The sequence below is a fragment of the Pseudorasbora parva genome, chromosome 19, assembly GCF_024679245.1.
Source record: "Pseudorasbora parva isolate DD20220531a chromosome 19, ASM2467924v1, whole genome shotgun sequence".
In the NCBI taxonomy this organism is placed as follows: domain Eukaryota; kingdom Metazoa; phylum Chordata; class Actinopteri; order Cypriniformes; family Gobionidae; genus Pseudorasbora; species Pseudorasbora parva.
The window spans coordinates 12,822,625-12,835,243 of record NC_090190.1 but is presented as its reverse complement, the minus strand read 5'-3'; the positions used below and the strand labels follow the sequence as shown (position 1 = coordinate 12,835,243).

General features: G+C 37.6%; 1 protein-coding gene across 1 annotated transcript; it reads left to right on the top strand.

Annotated features, from left to right (window-relative positions):
- Positions 1-1,163: 1,163 nt before the first annotated feature.
- tmem64 (transmembrane protein 64) lies at positions 1,164-11,384 on the top strand. The gene is made up of 3 exons (XM_067425980.1): positions 1,164-2,511; positions 8,123-8,278; positions 10,180-11,384. The coding sequence occupies exons 1-3, from the start codon at positions 1,816-1,818 to the stop codon at positions 10,363-10,365; spliced, it is 1,038 nt and encodes a 345-aa protein (XP_067282081.1). The 5' UTR covers positions 1,164-1,815; the 3' UTR covers positions 10,366-11,384.
- Positions 11,385-12,619: the final 1,235 nt, after the last annotated feature.

Sequence of the window (12,619 nt, the reverse complement as noted above, 5' to 3'; positions counted from 1 at the left end):
GGCTGCTATAGCTAGCTCAATTAAGTAGACTGTGATTAGTTGCATCTTTTGTGTTACATAATTTCTTACCTTGACCATGATGTCTGCATTTCAAAGCCATCTCAACCACCCTTAAACACTATTAGTAAATAAATAAATAAAAAAATAAAAAAACTACTATTTGTTTTACCTACACTTTTTTCAGGTATTGTGCTTGTCAGAAATGTGCCAGGTACTACAGATGTATGACACAGGCTACACCATAATTTAAACACTGCTAACTTAATGGACAGTAAAACAAAGGATACCATAATTCCAGGCCGACACAGTAACTTCTGAAAAAAAACCCCAGCTAAATAGCAGAGTACCCTACCTCAATTTGAGCGTTCTAAAGCAAAGGCAAAGAACAGTAACTAGGATAAGGTGTGTTCTGTCTTGGTTTCTCCTGGGCTTTTGGAAGTTATTGTTAAGACAACCCATTATTTTTGTGATAAAACAACAGAATTGACTCAATACTTGATACACATGAGGTACTGAATGTCCCAAAAATATCAATAACTATTTTTTGTAACATACTGCCCTTTGCATTTGTAGGGCAAAACTGGACTGAACCTGTGATTTAAATAAATGTATATTATATGATATGATATGATATATGATATGATATATGATATGATAGGCCTAGGTATGTATTTCACATTTAATCATTTCGAGTTTGATTTATGACATTATTTTGTCAGATTTAACTATTTTAGTAGGCTACGTCCTAATTTCTATATTGTATTTATTATTTTCATAATTATGATTTACCAAAGAACAATTTTTTTCTAAAGAGGCAGAAATGGGCTTCCACACAGGTTGGAACGGCAAGGGGAGGGGGTGACCCACCCATAAAACAAACATTTGTCCTGGGCTCTAAGAACAATGTATCATCATACAACAGAATAGTTATTTACACAGAAGACAAACAGATAGAACAAGGCAGAAAGTATTTTTCCCTCGTCAACCAACCAAAAGAAGTGATTTTACTAGACTAGTACAGTAATATTTATTGTATTTAAATTAAATCTGACCTCTGCATTTTCATTAGTAAATATAGGCTACTTACAGCGCCCTGATTTCCAGGGCAATCAAAGAGCCGTCGTGTGTTATCGCGATACTCACAGTGACGCTAAGATGATGTCACGTGGCGACCTCGCACAGACTACTGGGAAACAAACAGTGGTATGAATAACGCTCGGCGTAAACATCCTTTGCTGATGTGGGTAAGAGCTCACGGAGCACAAGTAGCCAACTGGTCCAGCAAACGCAACGACCGTCTATCCGCGACTTAATAATCGGTGTTATTCGGGCCGAGAGATGTGACATGTTGAGCTGGGTAAGCGGCGGGACTTTGGACCGGAGCCTGGATGGGAGTACTGCAGTAAGCTGTGCCTGGAGTCGGGAAAGTTGAGCGCGCGCGTGTGTGTGTGAGAGAGAGAGATTTATCCGTCAGACACAATGACAGCAGCCATCTGAACACGACTGGGGGGATTTTATTCCTCTGATGTTGGGAAGGAGAGTATGGCGTTTATTAGTGAACGACAGCTGACACGGTTGCATATCGAGTCTTTGGAGTGTTACGACTCCACGGCAGTTTTTCCTAGATAAATTAACGTTACTAGAGCAATACATTACTGGACTGTTCGGGACAATTCCTCTCTATCCAGGGAATCGGTTAACGTTACCTTTTGTCAGATGATACCGGGGTTTGGCGACGTGTAAATAAAGGGTCAACATTTTGGACTGGTCGTCCAATCAATCACTCGAGTGAAGTCATATGAAGAAGGGATAAACATGTGGAGCTCAGGGTCAGTGCAGGGTGTGCTGAAAGCCCTGAAGCATGCCGCGGGTAAAGGACACATCCAGCTCAGCCGCTGGCTGCAACGGACCCCTGACTCACTGGACTGCGACAAGATCGACATCTTGATCTGTAACGTCTTTGACGAGAGAGCCAACGCCGGGAAGTCGGAGGCAGAGCCCGCGGGTCTGTCCGAGACCAGCGCGCCCTACACCCCTGAGTTCAGGCACCCGTGTTGCATTACCACCTGTTGCTTTAAAAGTGCCCTGTTGGCGTGCATCCTGACAGCCGTGTGCTTCTCATCGGTGGCTCTCGTGCGCCAGTACCTGAAGGATGTCTTGCTGTGGGTGGAGAGTTTGGACAGTTTTGTGGGAGCCTTGCTGTTCATAGTCGGCTTGATCACGGTGTCTTTCCCCTGCGGGTGGGGTTATATCGTGCTGAACGTGGCTGCGGGGTATTTATATGGGTTTGTGTTGGGCATGGGGCTGGTGATGGTTGGGGTTTTGATTGGGACTTTCATAGCTCATGTGGTGTGCAAGCGATTACTGACGAACTGGGTTCTGAGTAAGATCGGGAGCAGTGAACAGCTGAGTGCTGTTATTCGGGTGGTGGAGGGTGGAAGTGGACTCAAAGTTGTGGCCTTAGCGAGACTCACACCGATTCCTTTCGGTCTTCAGAACGCGGTTTTCTCGGTAAGTATGTTTTTGACATTCATTCTGATAATGCCATTATGTTCATTATTAACAAATGTTTTTATTTGAGCACCATGTTATTTTTTTCACTTTGAAAGTTTTTGTAGGCTAGCCTAGTTATTTTGGGGGTGGTTTTCTTGATTCAGTTCTAGTTATTTTAGTACAAGTTAAAGGGATAGTTCACCCAAAAATGAAAATGCTGTCATTAATTATTCACCTTGTCCTTTGTGTTGTTCCGAATCCAACCCGTAAGAATTTCGTCCATCGTTGGAACACAAATTAAGATCTTTTTGATAAATCTCTGAGCAAGTTCCGTTGTCTCCATTGACGTTAAACAATTACTACTTTGACACTTTAAAGTTCATAAAGAGATCGTAAAACTAATCTAAATGAACTGAGAGGTTTAGTCCAAATTTTCTGAATATAGTTGATTGCTGTATACGATGAACAGATTGAATTTAGGCTTTTATTCACATATAAACATTGTCTGAACATAAACAGGGGTATTCCAGAAAGCAAGGTTAACTTACCTTACCTTGAACTCTAGGTTGATTAACCCAAACCTTTGCTTACTCGAGGTATGCTGGTTCCAAAAACACGTCAGCATGTAAGTTCAGAAAACTCATGTTCCTGGTTAACACACAGAATGTAAAAAAAAAAGTGGATTCCGAAGAGCCGTTCTGAAGCGTAAAGTTGAGATGGCTGTTGCCATCTTGCCAGCACATCATTGCATCAAGCCCTGATAACAGAAAATGGACAAAGAGGCGGGATGTGTGGGCGTAGCTTAGGTGATGGAGTGACTAACATACAGCGGATAAATAGCTACCTGTCACTCTGTGACCACACCCTTAATAGGCCTGTCGCGATAGTCGATAAATCAATTAATCGCACGATAAAAAAAATGAGCTCTATTTTTTCCGGCCATTTGCATGCTTTTTTGTTTTCCTCGTCTTTCTCGTTGACTCCGCACGCCTCGTTTGTTTGGGGAGGTGTTTATACTCGGCGCGCATACCGGGTGCGGCGTGATGAGACATCATTCTCGGCCAGCAGATTTGTCTGGATTTCATGGCTCTACGGTTGCGGAGCCACATGCAAAGTTACAAAATTTGATGTGCACAACGCCAAGCGAAATGGGGTCTCACGCACTCCGCGTCGACGTCATTTTTGCCGTGCACCCTTGCGCTCGAGCGGACGCGTCGTGTATAAGCGAGGCTTAAAGCTACACTGAAGTTTGATAAACGCAAGTTAATTCTTCAGTTCAATCTTTGTGTGCTAAAAAGGCACATAAGTTCCTGTAGAGATAGCAATACACATTCTCCTTTTTTTGCCAAATAAATGAAAAGCATGTCATCAAGAGACTAGCTTTCCTCAGAGATGGTCAAGTTCAGTTTGTGCATGGCTAGGCTATGATATAACTTTTTTTTTTAATACTGTATCCACAACACTAAATTGTGGATAATTAATTTATCATATGCTGAAGCACATTTCTGGATAAATAAATAAAAAAACAAGAAACGTACAGAATGGAAAACCGTGACCCTAAAACCGTGACACGAACCGAACCGTAGGTTTTCACACAATCATCCGTTGCGGTTTTCATCCATTTTATTTATTGTTTTTGGTACTTATTTAAATGCACTTTTTAAACAGACTGAGAGTTCATGCTTTTATTGTTTTTGGTTGTTTTGTTCATTTATTGTGGTTATTTAAAATGTTTTTCATTTTTAGTGTTAAATAGTCTTTAGAAATTAAAGTTTATTGATCTTTGAAAATGTGTACCTGCATTTTTATGCCATTATCATTATTTTAAATGAAATGATCTCAGAACGACAATATTATCGTTTATCGCAATAATTTCCTGGCCAATTTATCGTCCAGCAAAATTTGTTATCGTGACAGGCCTAACCCTAATTACGCAGAACTTGAATTGAAAAAAGGTGTGTTCGACATTGGCTGCGGCTGGATGCATGCGATCGGCGAGAGTAGCCGCATGCAGGCGAGGAGGAGCTGCAAACGGAGACGTGAAGTCGGACACATTCTGCTTCCCGCAGTGACGCTTGCGCTGTGTTTGCAAACTTTATCACAGCTAAAGTTAAATAAATGCATCATTTCTCAAACACACAGATGTTTCAAATGACATTTTCATTCAATACTTTATATACTGCTTAGTAAAGCATCTATTTGGACACGATTAAAGTTCAACATATAAACCTACACTATCAATGAGTGTTGTCAATGGTTTTTATCAGTTTTAGTTTGATAAACATAACAATATAACATCGTAACTACATGAAAAGAGTAGTTGTAGAGTAGTAGAGTAGTACTGTTATAAATAAATGATTTGTAAACATTAGCGTAACAAGGTTTTAGAATAAATACGAAACACACGTGATCGCTGTCATGCGGTGTTATGTTGGGATTCGCCTGTTTTTCAGTGACAAGCCAAAAGATACTAAGAGTAAAATGATATTCATAATATAATTATATATTATAATATTGAAGATACAACCGTTGCACATTTGTTATAGTGCTTGTAAATTTTATTTGTAAAAAAAGCTGTCTCTGATTAATTGCATTGAGGTGGCTGTTAATCTTAAGTGGCATCATCCAGCTTTACTGGAATTAAACAATTAAGACCTCCAGCTCAGAGCAAGATTTAAATCACACAGGAGCAAAGTTAAAAACAAGCCTCTGTGTATGTTGAAATACATTACCTTTAACAATGACAGGACAGTAAAGAACAGTGATGCATAACTTGCATAACTGCCATGTCTAGCATACCTTTTCAGCCTCACTCTGAACTGAATGATTGCTAACCCTTTCTTTAGGTTTTTAGGTTTAGGTTTTCTTTAGGTTTCTTTAAACTTTTAAAATAAAATGTTTAAATAAATACATAACACAAATATACAGTCAGAGGAACATTTATGTAAAATTAAAAAATTTAAAAAATTATTACACATTGGCTCCTAAATGTGATTTTAATGACAATTGTGTTTTATGTAAAGTATTTATATCATATTTAGTGTAATTGCTTAAAATATGCTCATGCTTGTTGGACTTTTCAAAGATTTGTTTGTCCATATGTTTTATTTTAATACAAACAAAGATCACTCCTATTATCATTACTCATAGATCAGTATTTGCTTTTAATAAATTAGATTTGAGATGCTCTTAGACTTTGTCAGGCATTAAGGCTAGTTTGGTTTATGATGAACATCTACCTGCAGCCTGCTATTGTGGGACATTTGACAATTGTTTGCATAATTATTTACTGGATGATTCATAGGTCAATGTATTGTGACAGTGATTGACTGATTATATCTGAGTTTCTGAAGTGCTGGAAATGAACATTGAACACACACATATACAGTTGGAGTTTGCGTAATGTACTGGGTACATGCAAGCAGCTGTAATGTTAAACAGAGCTGTTTTTTCTTATTTTTTTGGTTTACATGTAGGATGAATTGGAAATAATCAATTAAAAGTAAAGCTGCTGTGATTTAATACATTGTTCAGTTTACATCTGCTCGTTACATCAAAATATTCAATTTAAATAACTTTTTTGCAGCAGCAGTTGAACATTTCTAACATGAATGCAGCAATGAAATAGAGCGTTTTAACATTTGTATATTAGAACTATTAATAAAGACAACTAGTAAATATTAGATGATGACACCATCATAGCACAGCCACACAAAAAAACATTAAAGCTAAAGTGGAAACTTTTGTATTCTGTATTCACACAATTATGCTCTGCTCACAGATAATGAAACACCAATACACACTGTAAACAAGAGAGCATCTGCATTACAAGCAACAATCCATAAACCTTTCATAACAAAATATTTATTCTGTTACGTACCGTGGCTCCGGTGTCCAAAGCTCTGTGTGCGAACAGTCTGGACTTAAACTGTTGTAAGAAATTGTATAAACTAACAGTGGACAGAAATGGGAGTGTTCTAGTATTGTGTTGTTTGCTTACTGTGTATAAATAATAACACGTTTGAATAACAGTTTTGTTTTTATGCCGGTACACTTTTAAGACCATTTTCACTGCACTAGCAGTCACCAGATTACAGCAGGTCACTACATTCTAACCACGCCTACTCGACATGTTCAATTGGCGGAAAAATATTTTTTATTAAGACACCATTTAAAATGGCTTTCTTAGTTCATTTTTTTAGACTGTTGCACAACCTGACATTTTTGGGGTTTAGGAACCAAATGTAACCTAATGTGTATTTAAATGCACTAAAAATGAATTCAAACTAAACAGGTTTTATAGAAGAAAGTGATTATTCTCAAAGGAAATAATGCACAAATATGCCCGTCATGTCATAGACCCATACATAAAGATAACATGCAGTTGCCCTGCACAAAATGTAAAAAAAAAAAAATTATTTATAGTCCTAATCGTGCAGCCCTATTTAGACATTACTTTTGAGTCAAAAGTAACCTACATGTACAATGTCATTGCTCTTGAAGCAAACATAAGTCTCTGTTCTGTTTGAAGCACTCAAGCTCTAGGGCATCTCAATAGCTGTACAGTTCTGGGTTTGCTTTTACCAGGAATTGAACCTGATACCGTGTATAGCCTGCCTCATCCTTCTTTGTGATATCAATGAGGATGATATTAAGTTTGCACCAAGCGAGTGAACATCAGACTCTATAAGTGCCAGTGACTCTAATTGTGTGGGGCTAATTGGATTTATTTCGCCTTTCTTTTTTATGTAACAGCGGGATCACAACCCAAGGGTATGATGTATGTCGGCACTAAACAGGTCACACTGGAATTATGTTTCGCAAACCCTCAGTAACCACGTCCTATAGAAGGGGCTGTATTTCAATGTGCCCTGCGTTTTCTGCCGAAGCAGAATGTGATGCGTTATGTAGGTAACCCAACACAATGCATGCGTCTGCATAGTGCATACTTGAAATATTGCATCACGGCCATTTATAATGAAGTCACTTCTAAGAACAGGAATGCATCATTTTACCTCGTTCATAAATATTCATAGGTTGATGCAACCCAAATCTAACAATGCCTGCATCTTCTGCAGTCTATTAACAAACAAAAATGGATGGGTTTGACATCATGTTTAATAGTTTAGCACTTGGAGATGCAGGTTTGTGCCTTATTTACTCGCACATAAAGTTGATACATTTTAATTAAGCAAAACTTTAATATGTTTATTCAGGGTGTGTTTGCATAGAGACTATCAGATTTGGAACAGGAAAAAAACACTGCTTAAATATCTGCTTTTTTTGTAGTAATACCAGTAAAACGTCCTACTGGTATTGCTGTGAAAATCTGTGCATTGCATTGTGTTTACACAGAAGAAATTGAGTTTACAAGGAGTGGGAAATGTATTGTTTAAAAAAAGGTTTAAAATTAAATGGACAATTGCAAGCATATTAACATATCATTAGATAGAAAACAATATTGATTTTTAAAAAGTGATCTAAAGAGCAGAGAATGCTGAAAAAGTCCAGTTCCCACGTGAAGGTCAGTGACAGGGCTAAACAAGGCTGATGACACATTCTTCCAGGCAGTGAAAACACTCTTGACCAACACTATGATCAAATGCAGTTGTCGCTCTCTTTTTTTCAGATCACAGATGTGTCCTTGCCAAATTATTTAGTGGCTTCCTCTGTGGGACTTCTCCCAACGCAACTCCTTAACTCCTATCTGGGCACCACCTTGCGCACAATGGAGGATGTGATCGCAGAACAAAGCATCAGTGGATACTTTGTGTTCAGTCTACAGGTAAGCCTCCAGAAATGAAATCAGCCAGAACCCTGTATACAGTTGGGCTCATACATTTGCATACTCTCCTTGCAGGATACTCAGCATGTTATTTAAGGTTGTATTTATTAAGTTAAAACAAATGTACTGGTGGCGCAACATGGCAAAAGACAAAATGATTATAATTTGTGTACTGTCACTAAATACAGGTTCTCATTTACATTTATTTGTTTAGCAGACATGTTTATCCAAAACAACTTGCAAATGAGGACCATCACAAGGCGATTTGACAATCACGTTTAGAATACACTTAGAATAAAGACTGCAACACTGGCATTCTTCCTGTGTTTCTTATTTCCTTATTTATTATTTAAAATAGGCAATAATATCGATAGTACACAGCAACATGTTGCCTCATCGAAGCTGCTCATGTTCTTTAGTTTCCCATCATGCTCTGCATATTGTAAATCTTCGAATTCACTGGATCAGTGATGTTTAGTTTCAGATTTGCCATTCTGGGCAGTTGAGGAACTAATGGACAACGATATCCAATATTCGTTCACAATTTAGCATTAATGTATTGTCATCATGTTTAAAAAAAAAAAAAGTGGTCTGAATCAAATAAACCACACAGGACGAGTAACTAAAAATTCAATTCAGAGCCTGATTTTTCAAAAACCCTGCATTATAAAAAAAAGACTACAAGCAGTCATTGATGCTCAGTTGTAACAATATTAGCATTAGGATTAAAGGGTGTGCACATACTTTTAAACTAGATCATTTAAGTATATCTGTTCTTTTGTATTGTAGAGCATGCTTGTTTTCTGTCTTATCTTGGACAATTTATTAATATATTTAAAGCTGCTGTCCTTAACTTTTTTTTGTGTTTAAGATTTACAAAATGTATATCATGAGAATGTACAACATGAATCCATTTTCCAAACCGTGTTTTTGTCTTACCCTGAATCATTATAGTACACTTATAATAAGCATTTATATTGGGACTATTTCAGGCCAGATTAGTAGGTACCGCTGCGGAGGAGCACAGTCCCTGCATGATCCGCCATAGACGTAAACAGAGAAAGTAGCTCCGGCTGCAAGACGCATGCAGTTCTGTTTATTAACCAATAGAGTGCAAAAAGTTACGGACTGCAGCTTTAATAAGACAGATTTACAGATTCTGCAATGGATATGAATGGAAGGCCGTTTCCGCCACTATTTATAAAAATAAGAGTAATTGTGACTTTTTATATCAGAATTCTGACTTCTCACAATTGCGAGTTGTAAAGTTGCACAATTCTGAAATATAAACTTGCAATTGCGTGATATAAAGTCACAATTCTAACTGAGAAAAAGTCAGACTTGTGACTTAATTTCAAGTTTAGTTTATATCTCAATTCTGACTTTATATCACGTATTTGTAAGAGAAAAAAAGTCAGAATTGTGACTGAATATCATACAACTGCGAGTTTATATCTCAGAATTCTGACTTTAAAACTTGCAATTTTGAGGAAAAAAACGTCAGAATTCTGAGATAAAGTCGCAATTACTCTTTTAATTTTATTATTAAGTGGTGGAAACGGGCTTCCATAGAAATGTTAACTTATAACTTATAAGCAAAGGAAATATTCATGTCTAGTCTAGATTGTAGGGATCATTCTTGTGGAACATAATTATAGATGGTCATTGGCAGAGCTTTCTCCAAGAATGTTTTTGCATTTTGCTCTTGTGTGTAGTAAAGTTAGATGCCAATAATGGGTTCTTGACTGAAACAGTCTGTTCCGATATATCAGCCAAGGAGATGTTGTTTAAATTTACAACCGCACTGCATAAGTCACATCATCCGGATCTTTGTATCAACCGCCGTCCTGCTCAGTCAGCAGATCCGCCCGGTGACTCACTCTCTTTGTTCCTCTCATCAGATCTTCATCAGCATAGGCCTGATGTTTTATGTTGTACATCGAGCACAAGTGGAACTGAACGCTGCCATTGCCGCCTGCCAGATGGAGCTAAAGACGTCGTATATGAATGGCGGCGCGGCCAACCACAGCGGCTCGACCTACTGCAGCAAACGGGCTGTGGGGGGAGGAGGGATCAACGTGGTCTGATCATCGTTTTTCTTGATGGTGAACATATTTAAACCCTCCATCCAGTTGCTCTGTCCTGACTGGACAGCAGGAGATCTGTCAGAGGGGAATAAATGCCTTGGCTGCGTCAGGGAGGCTCGGGAGCTGATACAGCCCCAGCCAGCTGTTCTAGCTATGATGGAGGTCTGACTGCGAAGCGGAACTGGACTATGAAAGCCGAAGAGCCGACCATCAGACTTGATGGAACCGTTGCCCAAAGATTGGGACCCTGGGCCAGTATTATGAGAGAAGTTTATGAGATTGACTTGAGAGATGTTTTTGAGGTATGTTTTCTTTTTTTATGATACTAATATAAATTATATCTTTATAGGAGGTCTAAAGCATGAAATGGGTACATTTAATTAAAGAGAATGTTCTAGAATTGTAGTTAGATATTACAGAGGGCCCAACTAATATATCAGGTTAATATGCTTCAGATGTTTGCTTTTATGTTTTATAAATGTATAATGTTATTTGGTAAAAATGAAGAGTTGTTTAATTTTTTATATACTTTTTCTGAATTAATCTAAAGGTATTACTTAATGGATTTTCTTTTCATGTTATGTCTAGAGTAAGAGAAAAAAAATAGTAAGTTAGTACCACCTGGATAAAATTGTGGCGTTTGCCAACTGGGAACACTTTTTTTTGCTGCTCTGCAGTTTTGTAAGGAACAGATGGAAGGAGAGGAAATTTTCTTAGCTGGATATTTAAGGCTGTCCTGCCAAGAACCTTTAGTACAGCATGATTAGCTCAGCAGTGTGTGTTCGATTTCTCATTCTCATATTGAGAGGACTTAAATTCTTTGCCTTCTTTCTTGTATGATTTAACCAAATGCTTTATTATAGGGCTGTTTGCATTTTATGACATCACTTTTGTTAATTTATTCGTTTTTAGGATCGTATAATTCCGAAAGTTTGCACACATGGGATTTTATCCAACTAAATATGTAAGTTAAAGACAAAATGCGGAAAAGCTGGATGAAGCAATTATATGAATATATTCTATATATTGAATACATAATGTATTTGTAGAAGCATATAAATGTTTATATATATATATATATATATATATATATATATATATATATATATATATATATATATATGCACTATGAAAATAAATTTGAAATTATTGAGCATCATTATTCTTATGTAATGAATGCTGAAGAACATGGGTCACCTCTGTCTGATGGATTGTTGGCACTGTGCTAAAAGCTCTCAGTTGCCTACAATGCATCTTTTCGCCGTATTTCTCGTTTCTCAAAAATGCACACCAGTGAAAATTCAGCTCAAACCCTCTGTGGCACAGTTACTCATTGCGAGTGCAATGCGAACGGCTACAAATGTCTGACAAAAGTGCAAACTACAACCAAAATAATATTACGTGACTCCGGTCAGGGTAATGTCTGTCGCTCCTTCCTTAGAGGTTCACCTAATTAGAAACAAAAGCCTCCTGAGCATTGACTGACGTATTTGGGTCCCGGCTATATAATTTAGCACAGGCTTCCGTTAACGAGCTCAGAACTCGCAGGTTCCACACCGGGAACATGAAATTCACGAAATCCTGGTGCTTAGTTTGGTTTGTCTGTTCACTACATTCACCCATACTCGATGGTCTGCGATGCTGTTGAGCTTGTAAACATGAAATAAACTGTAAATACAGCTATTCATGCTGTAGACCAGTATAGAGATGGAAAAAATTTGATTTAGCTTGTTGTTTTGAGCTTTTATTTGTGTTGAAAGAAACATGCTCTGTTATGATTTCTTAGTAACTGAAATGCACACTCAGTTGGTAGTGTCTTCATTCTCTTCAGTCATTTGAAACTGACCGTTTGGTTTACAGCATCAACACTAGAGCGTCACCATAATCTGACAATCAGTGGAACACTGGCGCGCTGCTCATTCCGAAGGCTGATCTCACCTTGTTACTCTGTATTTATGTCTCCAGTCATAGTTTTGCTGCTACTTAGACTGTAGGGTCTGAGTTATGCTGACAAGGGCTCGAAAACAATATTGCAATTTTATTACAATATGATCAGCACCATCTTGGTTATTTCCTACATAGAGAGTGTGCAAATTAATAGATTTTCTAACAAGTTACATTTATTTTAAAATGTGCAGGTGTAATGTTGCACAAATAGACACATTCCTTAACTTAAAAATGGGATGAATGGCTTTTTTTTTTTTTTCTTTTTTTTTTTTTTTTAGAAAATTGAATAGCCCCTGTTTTCTGAAAT